At 65.3% G+C, this 21,533-nt stretch overlaps 3 protein-coding genes across 3 annotated transcripts; 2 read left to right on the top strand and 1 right to left on the bottom strand.

The window, feature by feature from the left end:
* Positions 1 to 129: 129 nt before the first annotated feature.
* LOC132084518 (granzyme M-like) lies at positions 130 to 3,379 on the top strand. Its single transcript, XM_059489668.1, has 5 exons — positions 130 to 503; positions 773 to 920; positions 1,649 to 1,909; positions 2,062 to 2,277; positions 3,120 to 3,379. Exons 1-4 carry the CDS (start codon positions 229 to 231, stop codon positions 2,248 to 2,250), a joined length of 873 nt encoding a protein of 290 aa, XP_059345651.1. The 5' UTR covers positions 130 to 228; the 3' UTR covers positions 2,251 to 2,277; positions 3,120 to 3,379.
* APC2 (APC regulator of WNT signaling pathway 2) lies at positions 2,263 to 15,802 on the bottom strand. The gene is made up of 14 exons (XM_059489674.1): positions 15,647 to 15,802; positions 15,451 to 15,541; positions 15,209 to 15,377; positions 14,055 to 14,163; positions 13,863 to 13,976; positions 13,153 to 13,230; positions 11,687 to 11,767; positions 11,234 to 11,615; positions 11,048 to 11,143; positions 10,814 to 10,953; positions 10,635 to 10,712; positions 9,828 to 9,944; positions 9,483 to 9,697; positions 2,263 to 9,115 (listed from the first exon to the last, which is right to left on the bottom strand). The coding sequence occupies exons 1-14, from the start codon at positions 15,785 to 15,787 to the stop codon at positions 3,754 to 3,756; spliced, it is 7,173 nt and encodes a 2,390-aa protein (XP_059345657.1). The 5' UTR covers positions 15,788 to 15,802; the 3' UTR covers positions 2,263 to 3,753.
* A 4,008-nt stretch (positions 15,803 to 19,810) lies between these two features.
* On the top strand, positions 19,811 to 20,641 carry LOC132084750 (proline-rich protein 2-like). Its single transcript, XM_059490008.1, has one exon. It carries the CDS (start codon positions 19,811 to 19,813, stop codon positions 20,639 to 20,641), a length of 831 nt encoding a protein of 276 aa, XP_059345991.1.
* The last annotated feature ends 892 nt before the right edge of the window (positions 20,642 to 21,533 follow it).

The raw sequence follows: 21,533 nt of genomic DNA, 5'->3' as shown, positions 1-21,533 counted from the left end.
CAGCACAAATCTCACAAACCCCCATTTTTGGGAGCTGGAGGTGCTGCTTTTCTGTCTGCTCTGAGCGCTGGGGGGGCCGTGGGTGTTTCTCACCCTCACAGGTGTGACCTTGTGGGTGCTTCTTCCCCTTCCTGCCTCCCCTGAGCTGCATCCGTGCCCCACTGCTGTCACACGGCCCCCGGGGCTCCTCCAGCTCGGCAGCTGCACCGGGAGCCGTGGAAGGGCAGGATGGGGGCTCGGGGCTGCCTGGGGCCGCTGCTGCTGTTGCTGCTCCTCCCTTGGGCCGGGGGCTCCGGCGTGGGCTCGGAGTCACTGCCCGGGGCAGTGGCAGCTGCTGTTGGGGACAGGACGTGGCTCCAGCCCTCCATCATCGGGGGACACGAGGCCAAACGCCACTCCCGGCCCTACATGGTGTCCCTGCAGGTCGGGGGGCTTCATAAGTGCGGGGCAGCGCTGCTGCACCGGCGCTGGGCACTGACCGCCGCGCACTGCCTGCCTGAGAGGTGAGTCTGGCACGGTTGGGTCCTGTCTGGCACGGCTGGGTCCTGCCCGGCACGGCTGGGTCCTGCCCGGCACGGCTGGGTCCTGCTGGGCATGGTTCGGTCCTGTCCGGCACGGCTGGGTCCTGTCTGGCACGGTTGGGCACTGTCCGGTATGTCTGGGTCCTGCTGGGCACGGCCGGGTCCTGCCCGGCACGGCTGGGTCCTGTCCGGGGAAGGGGACGGGGCTCCGGTGACCGGCCCCGGGCTGACCCCGCTCCCGGGCCGGGCAGGTCGCGGCACAAGGGGCGGCTGCTGGTGGGGCTGCACAACCGGCGGGACGATGAGGAGGAGGGCGCGCAGAGCTTCACCATCCGGGCTGCCTGTCCCCACCCCGGCTACGACCGACACACGATGGACAACGACCTGCTCCTGCTGCAGGTGCGGCTCGGGGGGCCCCGAGCGGGGCCGGGAACGGGCGGGGAGTTCGCGCGGGCTCGGGGCGAGCGGCTCGGTGACATTTCCTCTTCTCACCCCCAAGAGATTTCACACCTGGGTGTCATCTCCCCGCTGTCATTACCCCGAAACCTGCTCCTCTCCAGGCTGAACAATCCCAATTCCACAGCATTCAAAGACACAATCCTGCTGGAGGCTGTGGCAAAACAAAACATCAGAACCCCTCAGGTCTTTCCATTCCTCCTTGTGTCTTGTCCCTCCTGAGATCAGGGCTGAGTTTACGTGGGCACAAACGTACTGGTGCTGTGCAAGCAGAGGAATATAGAGAGAATTTATTGTACCCATTTGGTTGTTTTCCTGCCTCTTTGGAGCAGAAGGGCTCAGATATAGTAACACGTTCTACAAAAATAACGTTTACCTTTTATTGTGCTTCATCTTGTAAGATGAAGCACTGAGTTGGAAAATACAGTTGTTGGGAAGCATCTCCCTTCTATCTCAAGGCCAAAAACAAAAAAGAGTTTAGGGCCAAGGATCAGTCCGGGGCTCCCCCTCAATCCCCCACCTGCAGCATTGGGGTGCTCCCCTTTGAACCCCCACCCACCTGCAGCATTGGGGTGCTCCCCTTTGAACCCCCACCCACCCGCGGTGTTGGGGTGCTCCCCGCCAGCCCCTCTGCCCATCTGGGGGGTTCTGATGTCGCCCCCCGCCCGCAGCTGGACGGGAAGGTGACGCTGAGCAGGACACGGCGGCTGATCCCGCTGGCGAGCCGGGAGCCGGCGCCGGGGGCGCGGTGCAGCCTGGCGGGCTGGGGGGTCGCGGACCCCCGGGATGGGAGGCTGTCACCCACCCTGCAGGAGCTCGATGTGACGGTGATGGACACGCGGATGTGCAACAACAGCCGCTTCTGGCACGGCGAAATCGGCCCCACCATGATCTGCTTCCAGGGGCTGCGCCGCGGCTCCGCGCCCGCCAAGGTGAGAATTTGGGGGTCCAAGGGTGCTAAAAAACCCAAAAACCCGAGCCTGGCTGTGGGAGGGATGCTCACCCTGAGCAGGTGAGATGTTCTCCTGGCCATGGTGGGGGTTTCCAACCCCCTGGTCCATTCCCCGGTGTCACCTCCCCTCAGGGTGACTCGGGGGGACCCTTGGTGTGCGGGAAGCGGCCGGCGGTGGCCGGCGTCATCTCCTTCAGCGGCAAGAACGCCACTGACCCTTTCAAGCCACCCGTGGCCACCTCGACCGTGAAGCACAAGAAATGGATCCAGAAAATTCTGCGGAGAGGCTGCGGGTCCGGCCGGCCCGAACACACGGGATAGACCAAACACCCATTCCTATTTACACAGGTTGGCTTTTAATCGGGAATACTGTCCAGAGTCTGGTAAAATAACATCCTTAGTACATAGATACAGTGATGGCGAGCGGAGCCCGGCGGGATTGTCGGTGGAGGAGGAGGAGGAGGGCGGTGGTTTGCAGCTAGGGGGTGATCTGGCCCTCCTGCCCACCCCTGTGCTCCATTACAGCGCCCGGGAGTGCTGCTCCTGGGATTTTCCTCCTTTTCTTCAGTCCCGGCCACTGCCAGGGCAGGGGGGCTCCAGTGGGCATTGGTGTGCCCATCCCCATCACCCCAGTGCGCATCCCTGGGGACCCCCTGCATATCCCCACAGTCCTGGTGTCTCCCTGACCCCACTGTGCAGCTCAGAGCTCCTCCCTGTGTCCCCAAAGCCACCCAGGTGTGTCCCCTGCACATGTCCCCATAGCCCTGTGTCTGTCCCTGCAGCCCCCCGTGGCACTGGCATGGGGGACACAAAGGTCCACCCAAAGCAGGGAGTGATGGTGTAGGACTGGAGGTATCCAAGGGTCTGGGACCACCAGGATTGGGGGTCCCTCTGCAGCCCAGCCATTCCCAGGGGCTGAGACACTCCCCACACACCCCAGTGCTGGCACCTGGGCCTGGCTGGCAGCAGGAGTGGGGGTGTCCCCAGGGTTTCGTGCTCGTGGGCGTAATCCAGTCCTGGATGGATTCGTGTCCACATCCACAGGGACACCCCGGGATCCTGGCTGCGAGCTGAGGCTCTCCTGCCCGGGGGTGGGAGGCTGGGGGGCTCTGGGTGAAGCTGAGGGACCCCAGACCCTTTCCTGAGGGTTGGGCATCCTGGTGCCAGCTCAGTACCCTGTCCCCTCCCAGAGCAGCCCCCCAGCCTGGTGACAGCCCCCTGTGAGCAGCCCCTGGGATGAGCCCATCGGGACCCCGGCCACCTCCACGAGCTTTGCCCGGCTCCTCCTGCACCATTTCCCTCTGCCACCACCTCGGACCAGCACAGATCAGCCATGAGGAACCTCCAGCGCGGGGTCCTGGTCCCCAAACGGGGGTCCTGGTCCCCATCTCCCCCTCCAAAGCCTCTTCCCCGGCTAATAAACGAGCTGCCATGAGTTGATGCCAGACAAGCTGCAGCGTGTGGGGTTTTCCTGGTACTGGATGTGCCGCGTCAGCTCCCGGGCGTGTGGGATCAGGCTCTGGGCGAGCAGGATGGGGGCACACGGGGACACAGCCCCACCTCAGTTTGTCCCTGGCATCCATCAGTGGGAGGGGATGGTCCATGAGACCCACCCCAGCTCGGGCTGCCAGACCCAGAACGTTCCCAGTTCAGTCCAGTGCTTTCTGCTGGGAATGGTGATGCTTCAGCACAGCAAGCCCCCAGATGAGGCCAGCAGCAGGTTGGGGTGATTCTGGTCCACAGCTGTCCCACATGTGTCCCAAACACAGCCCTGGCCAGCTCCCGTGGGGCTGGGGGCGTCACACGACCCTCACTGGGGCATCATCAAGCTTGGATTTTCTCCACCGCCTTGTCGGCCTCCGCCGTCACCGCCATGGGGCTGGGCACGTAGTTGAAGGGGGTGACACGGGCGGCCTTGCTGGGGGAGCCGTGCCGGCTGCCGGGGAAGCTCCCGGCGGGCGCTTCGTGCCCGAACGAGATGGGCAGGGCGGCCTTGGCGGGCGCGGGGGCTTCTCCGTCCCCGGTGGCGCGGGGGTGCGGGGGTCCCTCGCGGCTCTCCAGCGTGGGAGAGGTGCTGGAGTTGGTCTTGGACGTGGCGAAATCCTCGGTCTGCACCACGGCGTCGCTCGTTTTCCTGGCCGTGCCGGGGGTGCCGGGGGGCTCCTCGTCGGCGGAGCCCGCCAGCGGCAGCGCGGAGGAGGGCAGCGTGCTCTTGAGGATGTGCGGGATGTCCTCGTCGCGGATCCTCCGCCACGTGCCCTTCATCACCACCACCGGCGGCTTTCCCGGCGGCGCCCCGGGAGCTGCGGGCTCGTTCTGCCGCCGCCGCGCCGCCGCCGGTGCCTCGGAGCGCACGGAGGACGGGCTGGCCGCCCGCCGGGCCACGCTGATGTTGGGCGAGGATGAGTAGCGCTTGAAAGGCTCGGCCGCGGGCGCGCTGCTCTTCACCGGCAGCCGGGACGGGCTCTCGGAGCTGGTCCGGCGCGGAGGTTTGGCCCCGGCCGTGGCTTTGCCGCCGGGCTGGGCTCTGGGGATGAGCGGCCGCTGGCCCGGGGTGGCCGCTTTGGCCGCCTTGAGCTCGTCGCAGCGGGAGGAGCAGAGGAACACGGCCGGGAGCGCGGCTCGGCTGCGCTGGGGGGAGCCCCGGCGAGGCAGCGAGGTGGCCGGAGGGGCCGGGGACAGCTCGGAGCGGTGGCGCAGCAGCAGGCTCGAGGATTCCTTGATGAAGGTGAGCTGGCGCAGGAAGCCGGAGCGGTCCGAGTCGCTGCCGCTGGAGCGGGCCGATGACATCCGCACCAGGTTGAGCCGGCTGCCCCCCGGCGCCCCGGGCCGAGCCTTGGAGCCATCGACCTGCTCCTCCAGCACCGGCATGGCCGCCCGGCCCGGCAGCACCTTCCTGCTGGGCTTCTGCATGAACGGGATGCGCACGGGAGACTTCTGCGTCTTGGACTGCTTGGGAGCCGGGGATTTGGGGGCCGGGGCTCGGGCCGGGGGTCCCGGCGGGGAGGAGGAGCCGCTCGCCTTGCCCGCGGCCGGGCCGCTGTGTTTGGTGACCTGCGAGGGCGACGGCAGCTTCTTGGGGGCGTGCTGGGAGGGCGTGGAGGTGCGGGAGGAGCCCGAGGAGGGGGGACCTTTGCCGATGCGGGCCGGCGGGGTCGTGCTCCTCTTGGGCAGCGCCAGCTCCGCGGTTTCGGGGGCTTTGCCCAGGCGGTGCAGGCTCCGCGAGCGCTGCTGGCTCAGCGAGAGGTTCTTGGCCGGCGGCGCCTCGGGCTTGGCCGCGGGGGTTTTCTTGGGCGTGGCTCGTGGGCTGGGGGCGTCTTTGGCCAGGCTGGGCATGTAGATGACGGTCCTGCCGCGGAACACCACGGGCAGGTTGGGCACCGGCTTGGCGGGCGCCGGGCTCCGCTCCGCCCTGGAGCTGGCGCAGCCGGCGGGACGGGCACCGGGCGCGTCCTTGCGCTCCGGGCGGCCCTTGCTGTGCTCCCTCCGCGCCGCGTCCCGGCCCGAGGCGCTGCTGGGCCGCTGCTTCTCCTGCCTGCCCAGCGAGAGCTGCAGCGTGGAGCCCACCGAGAGCCCCGACATGAAGGACAGGATGGAGTCGGACTCGGAGGAAGGCTCCCGGGACAGCGAGGCGGCCGCCTGGTGCAGCCAGGTGACGATGGAGTTGGCTCCCTCCTGGATGGCTTGCCACTCCACGCTGTCCAGGTCGGAACCCCGGTCAGAACCGGCCTCCTCCTCGGGGTGATGCCTGGCCTCGCCTTTCCGCTCCCTCCCTGCGGCTCCCGGCGGCTTCTGCTTTCTCTCCACCAGCCTGCGGCGGGCCGCGGGCCGCCGGCGCTTGGGCATGGCCGAGCCGATGCATTTCTGCAGCAGATCATCCTCCGAGTTGAGGCTGGGGGAGCTGGGCGAGCCCCCCTGCGCCTGCCCCGCTGCTGCTGCCCGCGGCCAGGCGGCTTTGCCGCAGGGCTGGCCCCGCTCCTCGCCCTCGGAGAGGTTGGCATCGCTCAGGGAGCTCATGGAGGAGCTCAGGGAGTAGCACGGCGGCGTCTCGTCGGCGATCAGGTTGTTTTGAGGCTTCGTCTTGGCCTGACGAGGGCCGGGATCGGGGTCCTTTTGGGGGACAGAGCCTCCCCAGCGCTCCCTCCGTGTTGCCCGGCCGGGCTGGGCTCTGCTGCTGGAACCATCCCTGCCCGCCTCGGGCAGCTCGTCCAAATCCGGGTCGTAGAAGCAGTAGACGGCTTCCTCCGTCGGCGTGGTGTGGCACAGCGACTGGAACACCACGCCATCCTCCAGAGCCTCATCCTTCCTCCCGGGGGCTCCGCTGGCCCTGCCCGCCCCCAGCTCCAGGCTGGCCGTGCCCTTTGCTGGGGTCTGGCCCCGCTTTCCCTCCCCGCGGCCCGGCCCCGCTTTGCCCTTCGCGGCGGAGCCGAGGCGAGCGGGGGCCGAGCTGCCGGAGGCGGCTCTGCGGGCCGGGATGGGGCCGGGCTGGCGGCGCCGCTCGCCCAGGGGGTGCTCGGCCTCCTCGCCCGCCGGGTACCGCAGCGTCTCGTCGCTCAGCGAGGCGGCGCTGGAGAAGTTGACGGGGGTCCCGTCGGCCGAGTCGGTGAAGGAGTCGTCGTCCTTGAAGAGGTCGCGGGCGGCGGCTCGCAGGTGCTTGGGGACGCCGGGGTGGCTGTGGGCCGGCACCAGCATGTACACGGGGACGTGCAGCGGCTTCTTGGTCTGCGGGTGCAGCACCTGCCCCGACAGCAGCGAGGTCTTGACCTTGCGGAAGCGGGAGGGCATGGCCGAGCTGATGCACTCCTTGAGGATCTCGATGTCGTCGTCGTCGGGGGGCTCGGGGCGCTCGGCCCTTCGCCGGCCCTCCAGGTACCGCTCCTCCCGCCGCTCCTCCCTCTTCTCGTGAGCCGCGAAGTTCAGGCTGTTCTTCTCCGGGAAGGTGGGGATTAGCTTGAGCTCCACGTCCTTCTGCACGTAGTGCTCGTGGAGGGGCAGGGCGCTCAGGCTGGAGGCGCACGAGAAGTTCTCGTTGGGTTTCTCCACCGTGAAGTAAACCATGGAGTCCAGGTCCTGCGGCAGCTGGAAGCGCTCCTTGAAGTCGGTGATCTCCATGAACTTCTTGACGTTGTTCTCCCACTGGATGTTGAACTGGCTGGTCTCCTTCTCGGGCTGGCAGCCCAGCTCGAAGAGCGGCGTCTTGCTGCGGCTGGGGGGCATGGTCTGCCCGGGGCTGTCGGGCAGCTCGCTGGGGCTGATGGTGCCGCTGATCATCTCGCTGCACGGGTCGCTCTGGATGGAGCTGGCGATGGAGGGGCTCTCGAAGCTGCCCAGGGAGCTGACGGAGCTGCAGCGGCTCATCACCAGCGGCGTCTCCTGGATGTAATTCTCCGAGGAGCTCGAGGGCGTCAGGTCCTCCTGGCGCGAGGGCGAGGCCTCCCGCAGGAAAACCTTGTCGCGCTTCGGGAAGGGGATGGTGATGGGCTGGGAGATCCCCACCGGCGTGGTGGGACCTGGATCCGCCGCCTTCTCCTTCTCCTGCCTCCCATCCTCCTCCCCTTCCTCCATCTCCAGGATTTCCAGGGAGGAGTCACTATCCAGGTCGTTCTCGCTGTGGCTCTGCCCGTCCAGCACGTTGTCTGCTGAGGAGAGGGAGGACAGGGAGCTGCACCGGGAGAAGCAGATTGGGGTGTCCTCCACCGAGTACTTCTGCACCGACTCCTGCTCTGCCGAGGCCGGTGGCTGGGCCGGCAGCTTCTCCGGGATCTTGCTCAGGGGCTCGGCTGCCTGCAGCAGGGCTGGGGGGAGCCAGGCTTGCTTCCTGCCCAGGAGGGAGGGCTGGTGGCCAGCAGCCGTGCTGCTCTTGGCCAGGGTCTCAAGCATGGGGACGTGCTGGTAGGATGGAGACAGCTTGATGGTGCGAACGTGGGGGTCAGTGGGGGGCTTGGTGCCCACCTCCTTCTTCCACTCCGTCTCCTTCTCCGGCACCTTGGGGCTGGGGAAAGTCACCACCTTCTTGGCCCGTTCGGGCAGGTCCTGCTGCTCAGGTTTGTCTGGCTCGGGGGGCTCAGCCCGCTCTGGTTTGCCCAGGATGCTCTTGAGGTCGAGCCTGCTGGGCCGCTTCTGGTAGCGCTGCAGCTCGTCACGGTAATCCAGGAAGGCGGCCCTGGGGCAGGGCTTCATGTGCTCCTTGGTGCAGTAGCCATCGCTGGTGCTGCCGCTGTTGAGGCTGTCGGTGGACAGGCTGGTGTAGGCCGTCTTCAGCCTCAGCAGGGTGTGAGCCCGGCTCAGGCTCTCCCGCTTGGCGAAGCCACCGGCGTCCGACAGCCGGCACGGCGAGCAGGACTGGGCGCGCGCCTCGTGCCCGTCCTCGGGGCCGTACTGCCAGTCCAGGCAGTGATCCTCGGAGCTGAGGCTGAAGCTGTCGTCCGAGGAGTTGTGCATGGTGGAGATGTCCTCCACCAGCTTGTCGATCTTGGCCACCGTGCTGGAGATCTTGTTGGCCAACTTCTCGGCGGCCAGCGAGACGTCATCCTCCGGCAGCGGCACCTTCTTGGGCTCGGCCGCCTTCCCGCTGCCATCCTTCTCCGGCTCCGGGCAGCGCCGCTGGGCCAGCGCCCGCGGCAGCGCCTGGCCCTGCAGGAAGGAGGAGTTGAGGAACATGGAGAGCACGGAGGCGCTGGCCGTCTCCACGCCCGTGGAGATGTTGGGCACTTCATCATCGTCAAAGCAGCCGGAGTCGGAGGCGTAATCCTTCACCAGGCTCTCCATGTGCCGCATCGGCTTCTTGGCGCTCTGCCCCTTCAGGCTCTGCTTCTCCATGGTGTCGAAGGTCTCAGCCAGGTGTTTGGCGTCCAGCTCGGCCTCCAGCGCCTTCTGCTTGCGCATGTAGAGCGAGGGCATGCAGGAGCCCGGCGACACCACGGCCGCGTCCTTGTACTTGGGGGGCCGGTTGGTGAGGAGGTTGCGCAGCGCGGCCGCGCTGCCCATGGCGATCATCTTGTGCTTGGAGTGGATGAGGTTGCGGAGCATGCTGACGGCCCCCAGGTCCCACAGCAGCTCCTGGTCGCGGGGGCTGCGGGCTGACAGGTTCCAGAGGGTTCCGCAGGCGTTGCTGACGATGGTCAGGCTGTGCGAGCGCAGGTGCTGCAGCAGCGTCTGCAGGCAGTTGTGGTCCCGGAGCACCTGCCTGTGGGACAGAGGGGACACCGCCCCGGCTGTCAGGGTGGTCCTGGACCTGCTCCCTGCCCCATCCCAGGGGAGCAAGGTGACCCCACCCCTGGCCAGCCATGGCATCCCCCCAGTGCTGTCCCTGGGGGCTGCAGTGCCCCTGATCCTGCAGCACCCCCCAGCCATTGCATCCTCCAACACCACTCTTGGTGCCCAGGGTCCTCCATCTCCATCCCCCGTGTACCTGCAGCCATATCATCCCCCGATGCCATCCTGGGGTCCATGGAGCCTGAGATCCCCCATTCCCATCCTAACCCCAGTGCCATCCCTTGGTCCGTGGTGCCCTAGGTCCCTCAGGTGCGGCCCCACCCCGCAGTGCCCCTCACCTGTAATCCTCCCGTGTGGCAACGAGGCTGGAGACGTTCCTGAGGATGCCACCGCCACTCTCGATGATGGCCAGGGAGTTGCTCTGGCACTTGTAGGTGAGGGTGCTGACCAGGAAGCCCAGGGCCCCCTCCACGCTGCAGATGGCCGCCTTGTTCTCCGTGCTGTGCGCCGAGAGGTTCCACAGCGCGCTCAGGACACTCTTCAGCGTTGACTCCTGCCCCGGGAGGGGACACAAAACTCCTGTCAGCCCTGTCCTGTCACCCTGTGCCTGCTGTCACCCACCCCAGGGGCACACAGAGCCCTGCCAGGTCTGTCTGTGGTCACTGTCACCACCCCAGGCTCACCTTGCCAGCATGCAGGGCACAGCGCATCAGCCCCGTGACGCTGCCCACCTCCCGCAGCACCTTCTTGCTGTTGATGTCAGCGCGCCAGGAGAGGTTCCTCAGGATGCTGGAGACCACCTGGAGAGGCAGAGAGGGGTGAGTGGGCACAGGGACTGTCCCCTTGTTGTGGTGTGCTGTAATGTCCCATTTTGGCCTTCCAGGTCATCCCCCCAGGTGTGCCTATACCTCTCTCCCTTCCCCCTTGCCCCCATGCTGAGTGAGTCCTGTCCATCAGGCCTAACATTCCAGCAAGGCGACGTGTGGTTGGTCAAGTTCAAAGGATGCCCCTCAGGCCTGGGGGTCATTGGCCTGTCTGGGTGTCCCTCGTCCCTTGAGACCCTGCCCCTCTCACCTGGTTGGTGGCTCACCTGTACCTCCCCTCCCCCTGTCCCTGAGCTTAAAAAGGTCATCAGACCATGCGGCCGACATTCTGTTGGAGCAGTTGCTCACGTTCAGACCTCTGTAACCATGGAATAAACCTCTGGACATTAAACCCTCCAGCAGAATCCTCTCCTTTTTCTCTTCACCATCGCCTGAAGCTATTCCTCCTGAGGTAAACGGAGTTCCAACAAGCCTGGACTTGTTCAGTGCCCAGCTGCAACCACCAGCAGGCCAAGGTATCTCTGGGGTGATACACCGCAGTTGCTGCCTTTGGCCCAGCAGCGAGGGTCAGACTGGCCCAGGCACTATCCAACTGGTAATATTGGGAGCCTTTTTCCAATATCCCCTTACCTGTCCCCCACCCCAGGGAGCCCCAGCAGCACCCACCTGGTGCAGCTCCTCGCTGTCGGAGCCCAGCTGAGCCACGATGGCCTCCATGCAGCCCCGGCGGGAGCACAGCGTGGCCTGCGGGGAGGATGAGGATGGTGAGGGTGATGCTGCGACCCCCAGACCCTGCTGATTTCCCCCTCAGACCCTGGTGATGCCCTCCAAACCGCCCTCCCCACCTTGTTGACCACATCCCCGAAGGTGAGGTTGGTGAGGGCCATCCCCGCGTAGCGTCGCAGCGCCAGGTTCAGGGGGTCGTTGGTCATCTTGTGCATCTCGTAATCCACCTGCAGCAGCTCGGCCACGGCCTGCAGCCCACCTGTGGGACGAGGAGGGGGTTGTTTTGGATTCCCCCACCTCCAGCAGCCCGTCTGGGGCGGTGCAGAGGGAAGGAGCTGCCTCCCTACACTCACCCAGCTCGTTCATGGCCCGCCGGTACTCCTCGTCGAAGGAGAGCTTCATGATGGCACAGGTGGCCTGGCAGATCTGCGGCTCGATGGGCACTGGCACTGCGGGGGGATGAGGGTCAGGCACACACCATGCTCCCAGTCCCTCCCAGTCCCTCCCAGTCCCTCCCAGCACCCATGGCCAGGCCGTACCAGCACCCTCGGGGCCCCGTCCCCCTTCCCTGCTCTGCATCTGCAGCCAGTCCCAGCAGGTCTCCGAGTAGGAGCGGATCTGCTCCAGGACGTGCAGCACCCTCATCTCCTTCTTGGCCTGGCCCTCGTCGGGCTGCGAGAAGACGATGTTGTGCAGGGCGGCGTTGGCTCTCATGCGGGCGTCCTTGGCGCCCATGGGGCTCTCGGGGGGCCCCGGCTCGCCGTCGGAATCGTGCAGGATCTGGATGAGCAGCGGCAGGCAGCCCGACTTGCGCATGGCCAGGCAGCTCTCCTGCGAGCTGGACATGGCCAGCAGCGTGCGGGACATGTCCTCCTTGTCGCGCGTGGCCAGCATGGACAGCAGCCAGAACACCACCTCCACCTGCGGGCGGCACAGCACGGGCTCAGCTCAGCCCCACCGCGGTCCCAGCCCACCCTCGCCGTGCTCCTCACCTTGGTGTTGCCGCCCTCCTCGGGGTGGGTCGGGGGGTCCAGGCTGCCGTCCCCCTCCACGCCCGGGACCTTCCCGCAGAGCTGCAGAGGAGGGGGCAGGTGGGGGGGGCTGCATTGCAGAGCCCTCGCCCCCTCCATGCCCAGCCCCTCACCCCCAGACACCCTCAGATCCTCCCGGCCCCTGTTTCCCACCCCACAGGCTCAGCCCCAGCCCCCTCCCCGCCGCCCACCCACGCTCTCCCTTCCCTGAGCTGCAGCAGCGCCCCCCCATCCCCATCATCCCCGATTTTAGCTCCAAACCTCCCCTGGCTCTGACGGAAACAGACTGGGGACCTCAGGGGGCAGCAGGAAAGCGGGGAGGGGCTGGGGTGATGGCAGGGCTGTGATGGTGACAATTACAGAGCTGTGGGTGACAGTGGGACAGGGGCTATGGCAGCCTGTGATGGAGACAGTGGCTGTGCTGTGTGTGACAATTGGACAACAGCAATGGCAGCCTGTGATGGTGACAGTGACCGGACCGTGGGTGACAGTGGGACAATGGCAATGGCAGCCTGTGATGGTGACAATGGTGGAGCTTTGGGGGGCCACAGTGGGTCCATGACAATGGTGGGGCAGAGGGTGACAGTGAGACAGGGGCTATGGCAGCCTGTGATGGTGACAGTGGCGGAGCTGTGGGTGACAGAGGGACAATGGCAATGGTGGGGCAGTGGGTGACAGCGTGGCGATGGTGATGGCAGCCCATGACAACAATGATGATGATGGTGGTGGAGCTGTGGGTGACAGTGGGACAATGGCAAGGCTGTGATGGTGACAGTGGGACAATGGCAATGGCATCCTGTGATGGTGACATTGGCAGGGCTGTTGGTGACAGTGGGACAATGACAGTGGTGAGGCTGTGGGTGACACTGGGACTGTGTCGATGGCAGCCCATGGCGATGATGATGATGGCAGTGAAGCTGTGGGTGACAGTGGGACAATGACAGCGGCGAGGCTGTGGGTGACACTGGGCCCGTGTCGATGGCATCCCATGACAATGATGATGATGATGATGGTGGTGGTGGTGGAGCTATGGGTGACAGTGGGACAATGGCAATGGCAGCCTGTGATGGTGACAGTGGCAGGGCTGTTGGTGACAGTGGGACAATGACAGCGGCAAGGCTGTGTGTGACACTGGGCCCGTGTCGATGGCAGCCCACGGCGATGGCAATGCCGATGTCGATGATGATGGCAGCCTGCCCACCCTGGCGGCAGCAGATGCTGCTGGAGCCCCCGCCCGCCCGCCATGGCCTACTTCTGGTCTCCATGGCAACTGCCCATTTCACGGTGCCCGAGCGCACAAAGCCCGGCTGTGCCCGTGGGGACAGCGCGGGGACAGCGCGGGGACAGCGCGGGGACAGCGCGGGGGGGCCGGGCCGGCCCCTCCACCCCCATTCCCGGCTCCAGAGGGAGCGGGGACACCCCAGTACCTGCGGCTCCGGCTGCTGCGCCTTGTCCTGCGCCTCCATCAGCTCCTTGTCGATCTGCTCCAGCCGGGACGCCCGGATCTGGGGGGCACAGGGGGTGTTGGACAGGGCTGGGACCCCCCGGGAACACAGGGGTGTGGGTGGGCAAAGAACGGGGTGTGAGCAGCTGGAGTAGGGTGTGGGGAGATGATGTAGGGTGTGAAAGGCTGGTGTAGGATGCAAGGAGCTGGTGTAGGGCGTGAGGAGCTGGTGTAAGACGTGAGGAGCTGGAGTAGGGTGTAAGGAGCTGGAGTAGGGTGTAAAGGACTGGTGTAGGGTGTAAAGGACTGGTGCAGGGCATGAGGAGCTGGAGTAGGGTGTGAGGAGCTTTTGTAAGGTGAGAGGAGCTGGAGTAGGGTGTGAGGAGCTTTTGTAAGGTGAGAGGAGCTGGAGTAGGGTGTGAGGAGCTGGAGTAGGGTGTGAGGAGCTGGAGTAGGGTGTGAGGAGCTGGTGTAGGATGAAAGGAGCTGGAGTAGGGTGTGAGGAGCTGGTGTGGGGTGTGAGGAGCTGGTGTGGGGTGTGAGGAGCTGGTGTAGGGTGTAAAGAACTGGTGTAGGATGAGAACAGCTGGTGTAGGGCCCCCAGAGCTGCTTGTGAGGGCACCCAGAGTTGAGCCCATCATTCTGGGGCCCCCCAAAGGCAGAGCAGGAGCAGTTTGGGGGTGAAGGACCCACCTGTGCCCTCTGCACCATCTCATCGGCCGTCCCGAAGCGCTCCTCCATCAGCGAGCGGATGTGCTGCGCCTCGAACTGCAGCTGCTGCCGGATCAGATCCATCTGCATGGAGAACTGGGGGCACACGGGGGGTGCCGTGAGCGGGGCGGGGCCTGGGCAGCTGTGGGGGCACAGGGGGGGTCCCCCACTCACCGTCTCCACGTGGGGCAGCTCGTCCAGGCGCGTGGCCAGGCTCTGCAGCTGCGAGTAGTACCAGACCTTCTCCTTCTCCTCCTTCTCGATCTCCCCCAGCAGGAAACACCTGCAGAGAGAGGGGGGGAGTGTCAGGAGCCAGGACATCCCGCTGGATGTCCCAGAGACCCTGGCACAGAGCCCAAAACACCTCTGGGTTTGATTATTACCAGCATTGTATGAAGATCGGCAAGCCTCAACAGTTTAAGTAGAATATTAGTGAAGTTATCATGGGGTGGAAAAGGACATTTTGGGGATTTAGAGTGGGGGTTCAGGAGGCAAGATGGAGGGAACTGGGTGTGTCCAGCCTTTCTCCTTCTTCTTCTTGGCCTCCATCTTCTGCTGTGATGTTGGCACAAGTTGGGAATGGCAAATATCAATAATGGCCTTAGCAACAAGCTCCAGTGGTGTCGGAATCCAGGACATCCCTCTGTCTGTCCTGGACTGCCAAGACCCTGCCGGAGGACTCAGAGACCCTGGCACAGAGCCCAAAACACCTCTGGGTTTGATTATTACCAACCTTGTATGAAGATCAGCAAGCCACAACAGTTTAGGTAGAATAACAGTGAAGTTATCACGGGGTGGAAAAGGAGATTTTGGGGTTTTTGGTGTGGGGGTTCAGGAGGCAAAATGGAGGGAACAGAGTGTGTCCAGCCTTTCTCTTTCTTCTTCTTCTTCTTGGCCTCCATCTTCTGCTGTGATGTTGTCACTTACAGAATGGTTTACATATGTAAATATGTATATATAAATATTAATATAATAAATAATAAAATATTATAAATATACAAATATAAATATTTACATATGGTTTACATGTCCAACATAGGTGATAGGTGTTGGAAAGTAATTGTGAACATTGTACATGTAGATTTTAGTATAAAGACATAACACTGCCCTGGGGGCAGGAACTGTCTTGCTGGGCTGACCTCGGCAGGGTGGAAGTTTTGTTATAGATAAGATAAAATAAACGACCTTGAGACCGAGAAATGAAGAGCTCTGACTCATTCGAGTGCCGGGCTGGGAAAAAGAGACTTTGGAACTTTTTTTGGGGTCACTGTGACCAGCAGGGACCCCGAGAGGATCAGCACAACCCCCGGTCCCTCTGTCCCCATCACCTCTCTCGGTCCAGCTCCTCCAGCATGCGGAACGTGGCCCTGCCCAGCTCCCCGGGCCCGTCCCGGTGCGCGGCGGGGCCCGCCGGGCTCTCCTCGGGGCCGCGCCCGGTGCTCGGCGCCTCCGGGGCGAACTTGAGGTTGTAGAGGCTGCTGATGTCCATCTGCAGGGCTGGCCACGGGGACAGCGGGGTCAGGGCGGGCTTGGCGGGGTCCCCCCTTCCCCACCTTGCCCAAGCACCAACCTTTGAGCTGGTCCAGCACCTCCGTCTGCCCCGAGCTCACCATGACCCGCGCCTCCTGCTCCAGCTTGCCCTGGAGGTGCTTCAGGACCTCCTGAAACAGAGATGGAGATGTTGAGGATGGGGAGACGCGGATGGAACCCGCCCCATTCCCATTTCGGGGTCTCTGCCTCGCCCCCATTTCGGGCTCTGTCCCCACCTTCATGTCCGAGGTCTCATTTTCCAGCTTGGACAGGTGGTTGGAGTTGTCCTCCAGCTCCCGCCGCAGGTGGCTGTTCTCCTTCTTCAGCGCCTCCACCTGCCGCACCAGCTGATCGTACGAGGCGATGGAGCCGGACATCTTCACCTCCTCCAGCGCCTGCGGGGGGGTCGGGGGTGGGCAGCACCCGGGGGACCCTCAGAGCCCCCCGGCCCCCACCTGGGATCGCGGCACCCCAACACCCGCACCCCTGGGAGAGCCGGAGCCCCCAACCCCCCCCGAGGGGCGGCCCCGGCTCAGGGGGGGCTCCGGGCAGGGCCCCCCAGCCCCCGCCCGCTCCGCAGCCTCCGCAGAGCTCCGCGCTCCCTTTGTCTCGCTTTTGTCTTCTCCCGCTCCCAACCCTCTCCCGCTCCGCTCCCTCCGGCTCCGGGGGCAGCCGCGGCTCCTGCAGGGGCCCCCCGCCCTCCTGTGCCCCCCCAAAACCCTCCCAGCCCCTCTGAGCCCCCCCCAGCCGCCCCCAGCCCCCCAAATCCGCCTTTGCCGCAGCGCCGCCGCCCCTCGCACCTGCCCGGGGGGGCACTCACGGCTCTGTCACACCCGGGGGGGGGTCGGGGACCCCTCAGAGCCCCCCCAGAGGGTCCTGATGGCAACGGGAGCCCCGCGGAGCCTCCGTGAGCGCCGCGTGTGAGCGGGGGGAGCCGGCAAAGGGGGGAAATGGGGATGGGGGCTCCCCTCCCTCCCCTCAGCTGCCCCCTCCCCACATCCCCCCAACAAAATGGGTCAGGGGGGCAGAGATCGCCCCCTCCCCGGCTCTGACGCCCCCAAATCTGCCCCACGGCGGCTCCCTGGGGCCTTTCTGCTTTCATGAATCCTGTTGGGTGGCCCAGCACCCCCGGCATTGATGGGACACAGGAACCCCCCAAGGCCCCCCCCATCGATGTCTGCACACCCCCAGGAGCCATCCCGGCCCCCCAAACTGCTCCTTCACCCCCACAGCGGTGGGGGACCCCAAATCCTGCCCTATGGGTCCTGCTGGGGGTGCCCCCTGGCACCACCCAGATTCCCAAAGACCCCCAGGGTGTGAATCCCCCCTGCAGCTGCTGAAAATTCCCCCCAGGAGAAAAATAACCCTGGGCAGAGGGGATGGGAGAGGGTGGGGGCAGAGGAAGGGGGAAGTGGGGGATGAGGGATGGAGGGTGGACAAGGAGGGAATTGGGGAGAGAGTGAGGGAGGCAGGAATGGGGAATGCAGGGTGAGGGATTTGGGAGGGTGAGGGATGCTGGGTGAGGAATGCAGGGTGAAGGATGCAGGATGAAGGGTGTGGGAAAGGGGAATGAAGGGTGAGGGCTGCAGAAATGTGAAATGTAGGATGAGGGAAGAAGGATGAGGGATGCAGAATCAGGGATGTGGGAATGGGGAATGCAGGGTGAGGGGTGTGGGATGAGGGATGCAAGGTGAAGGATGCAGGAATGTGAAATGCAGGATGAGGGATGCAGAAATGGGGAAATGCAGGATGAGGGATGTGGGCAAAGGGAATGCAGGATCAGGGATGCAGGAATGGGGAATTCAGGGTGAGGGGTGTGGGATGATGGGTGCAAGATACAGAATATGGGGTGCAGGGTGAGGGATTTGGGAAAGTGGCAATGCAAGGTGAGGGATGCAGGATGAGAGATGCAGGATCAGGGATGCGGGAATGGGGAATGCAGGATGAGGGACGTGGTGAAGGGGAAATCAGGGTGAAGGATGCAGGAATGTGGAATGCAGGGTGAGGGGTGCAGGATACAGAATGTGGGATGCAGGAATGTGGAAGGTGAGGGGTGCAGGATACAGAATGTGGGATGCAGGGTGAGGGATTTGGGAACTGGGAGTGCAGGGCAAAGGATGCAGGAATGTGGCAGGTGAGGGGTGTGGGAGGATGAGTGCAGGATGCAGAATATGGGATGCAGAGTGAGGGTTGCAGAATCAGGGATGTGGGAATGGGGAGTGCAGGGTGAAGGGTGTGGGATGAGGGATGCGAGGTGAAGGATTGGGGATGTGGAAGGCAGGACCCCACAGGAGGGAGGGGGGATGGATGGATGGATGGATGGATGGATGGATGGATGGATGGATGGATGGATGGATGCGGGATGCAGGATAATGGATGCGGGATGCGGGATGAGCACGGCCTGCTGTTGCTATGGCGACAGCGATGGGGGAGCACAGGCGGCTCCCGGCCCTTCCCGAGGACTCAGACGTGGAGGATGGGGCAGGAGGGGATAATGGCAGCCAGGGGCTTCCACCCCTCCAGGGGAACACCATCCCCTCTCCCCAGCACCCCAAACCTGTGGGTACCCCCCAATTGCCCAGTCAGAGCCCCCTCCTTTGGGGGACCCCCACCCTGGAAGAACCCGGGGAGCTCTGGCTGCTCTCCGGGGGGGGTCAGGGCTGAGATATTCGGGGGGATTGATGGACTGGGGGCTGAGCTCTGCTCCCCCCAGCTCCTGGCAGGGTCGGCCGAGCGCCGGGGCCGCAGCGGCGCCGGGATCTGCAGCGTGCGGGGAGGGGCCGGGGCCGCACCTGCATCCAGAGAGCGGCGAGACAGCGGGAAAGGGGGGCCGGGGCTGCGGGAATGGGGGGCCGGGGCTGTGGGAATGGGGGGCCGGGGCTGCGGGAATGGGGGACCGGGGTTGTGGGAAACAGGGGCCAGGGGTGCAGGAAAGCGGGGCCAGGGCTGCAACTCCATTCCAGCACCATGACAGTCACTGTCCCACAGCACCCGGTGTCCCCCAGGGCTGGATCCCAGGCAGGGCCATGAGTTGACCCTGGGCCAATGTGCTGGCTCGGGGTCCAGGGTGTGTCTCCTCCTACCCCCAAAATCTGCCTCTCTCTGCTGAGGGCACCCCAGGATGGCCGAGGCCTCTGGTGGGGCCTGGATCCATCCAGCAATTTCTTGGCAGGGCAGATTCTGCTGCAGATGAAGCAGCAGCTGCACTGCCCAGCACGCCCTGCTGCCCTCCACACTGCCCAGGGTGCCCACTGCCCACAGTGTCCACAGTGCCCACTGCCCACCTCACTGCCCACAGCGCCCACCACCCCACCATCCTCTGCACTGTTCACACCGCAGTGCCTTGCCCACAGATGTGATGCCACCTTAGCCAGGGCCACCCCGGCCTGGGCAGAGCCTGGGGAGCCCTGGGGGTACCCCAGGCTCCCTGCACCCCTCTCTCACTCCAGCCTGGCTCTGCGGGTGAGCCTGGGGCAGGGACCGCCGCCATCAGCCCAGTGTGGCCGCAGCGCCAAAGGCACAGCTGAGCCCCGGCTGCGGCTCCTGCAGCCCCCGGGGACATTAAACAAACAGCGTGTTGTCACCAGCCCGGGCTGATCGATCCGCCCCGGGGACCCCCGACCACAGCAAACCCCCCCCGGGGAGCACAGCCCCCCCAGTTCCACCCTGCAGGGTCAGGGGGATTTGGGGATTTGGGATCCGTCACCCTCTCCTCACACAGCATCGAGCCCCGCAGCCCCCGCACAGCCCCTGCACGCACACACACCGACATCGTGGCCTGGGGATGGATGTGGGGTCCCCAACACCCCCAGCACAGCCCCCTCACAATGCAGGGTCCCCTTTATCCACCCCACAGCCCCGGGTGCCCGTGGCATCCAGCAGGGTGAAGGTGCAGCCACCTCCCCACCCCATCGGGGTGACTGGGGACACCCCTGCCCGGGGACACTGGGGACACCCCTGCCCGGGGACACGGCACGGGAACCCTTGGGGTGCCCCCCGGGGGGTTTGGTGTGCTGGTTTAGAGGCCGAGGATTTTAGGGACCAGTTTGGGAGGTGGAATTGGGGTGTGGGTTGCTGGGGAGGCTTGGGGTAAGGTTTTGGGGCTCAGCCGCAATGCCCGGCCCAGCCGCGCTGGGGGAGCATCGGGAAGGGGGGGGGTCTGCAGAGCCGAGCTCGCATCGGGGCGGGGGGAGCTGCTGTTACCCCAGGAACGACCCCCCGGCCTCGCCCGCAGGATGGGGATGGGATGGGGATGAGGATGGAGGTGGGATGGGGTTGAGGATGGAGGTGGGATGGGGATGAAGGTGAGAATGGGGACGGGGATGCTGCTGCTCCCTCTTCCTCCCCTCCCTCGGGCTCCCCGCCGAGCCCCGGCATTGTCCGGCCTTTGTTCCTGCAGGATGCGGGGGGTGAACGCTGCCCGACCCTCCCGATTCCCCTTGAACCCCCAGATCCGCCCTGAACCCTCCTGTCCCCCAAAATGCCCCCCGATCCCTCCGATCCCGCGGGCGGAGCCGCGCCCGCCGCAGGACACAGCGCATCCAGGGCCGGGGGCATCCCCGCCGCGGGGAGGGGGCGCAGATCGGGGACCCCCGGTGCATCCAACCCCCCGCGAGCCCCCCAACAACCGCACCCCGATCCCTCCCGGCCCCACCGCGCATCCCCCCCCCGCTTTCCCCCATCCCCGGAGCCGCGGGGGGCTCGGGGGGCGCGGGGGGCAGGTGCGGCCGTACCTCATCCCCGGCGGTGCGGAGCGGTGCGGGCGGTGCGGGGCCGTGCGGGGCCGTGCGGGCGGTGCGGAGCTGGGCGAGGCTCCGGCGCGGCCCCGAGCAGCCGCATCCCGCCCCCGCCCCCCCGCTCTCGGTCGGGATTTTCCAGCGGCGCCGCCGCCGCCGTTAGAGGGCGGCACCGGGGGCTCCCCGCGCCCCCCCGGCCTGTGCGGGGCGGGGGGAGACGGGACCCGCCGGGAGGGCTCCGTTCCCCTCCATCCGCCGCTTTTAGAGCCTCCGCACAAACGCCGGGATCTGCCACGTCCCCGTGTCCCGGGATGCACCTGCCGCTCCCGACCGGACCGGTCCCTCCAGACCGAACCCGTCTCCTCAAACCGAGCCGGTCCCTCCAGACCGAACCGGCCTTTCCAGACCGAACCGGCCCTCCCGACCGAATCTGCCCCCCCCGGTGCCGTCCCCATGTCCTTGGGGAGCCACTCAAGGCGCGGCAGCACCGGCTGAGCCCCGAGAACCCCCCGGGATGAGCGGGACCCTCACGACGACCCCTCTGCAGCTTCTGCCGTGTGCTCAGGTCACTGTCACCCACCGAGGTCACTGCCACCCACAGAGGTCACTGTCACCCACCTCCCAGCTGGGGCGTCCTGGCCCTCTGGGCATCGCCCCAAGGGGCTGAGAGACCCCACAAGGCCACAGGAGGAGAGTGACCAGAGCAGGACAGTGGCCATAGCAGGACAGTGACCACAGCAGGACAGTGAGCCCAGATGGACAGTGACCATAGCAGGACAGTGACCCCAGATGGACAGTGACCACAGCAGGACAGTGACCACAGCAGGACAGTGAGCCAGCAGGACAGTGGCCATAGCAGGACAGTGACCCCGACAGGACAGTGACCACAGCAGGACAGTAACCACAGCAGGACAGTGACTACAGCAGGACAGTGACCCTAGATGGACAGTAACCACAGCAGGACAGTGACCCTAGATGGACAGTGACCACAGCAGGACAGTGACCCCAGCCCTCTTGTCCCGAGGCCACCCTCTCAAGGTCACATTGCTTGAACAAAAAGAGACCCGGAGCCTGGGGACATTCCCTAAAGGACAAACATGGCCCCAGCATCACCGGCCATGGGAATGGGATGTGGAGAGTGTGAGACTTAAAGAGCTGGAGCTGGGCCTGAGGGATCCCTGAGCAGTCCCCAAGGGACCCCAGCCAGCAGGACCACCCTGGGGACAAATGTCCCTCTCCACCGATGGCTTCACCATGGGATGTGGCACTGGTGACCAGCACTGGGTTCATTTGGTTCAGTTCAGGGACAAACCAGATCATCCGCCCGGGATGAACTCCTCTCATCTTCCTTCCCATCATCACTCACCCCTGAGCACCCCCCAGAGCA

Source organism: Ammospiza nelsoni, chromosome 27 (genome assembly GCF_027579445.1).
Source record: "Ammospiza nelsoni isolate bAmmNel1 chromosome 27, bAmmNel1.pri, whole genome shotgun sequence".
NCBI classification, from domain to species: domain Eukaryota; kingdom Metazoa; phylum Chordata; class Aves; order Passeriformes; family Passerellidae; genus Ammospiza; species Ammospiza nelsoni.
The sequence above is the reverse complement of the archived record's forward strand: the minus strand, read 5'-3'. Positions and strand labels throughout refer to the sequence as shown.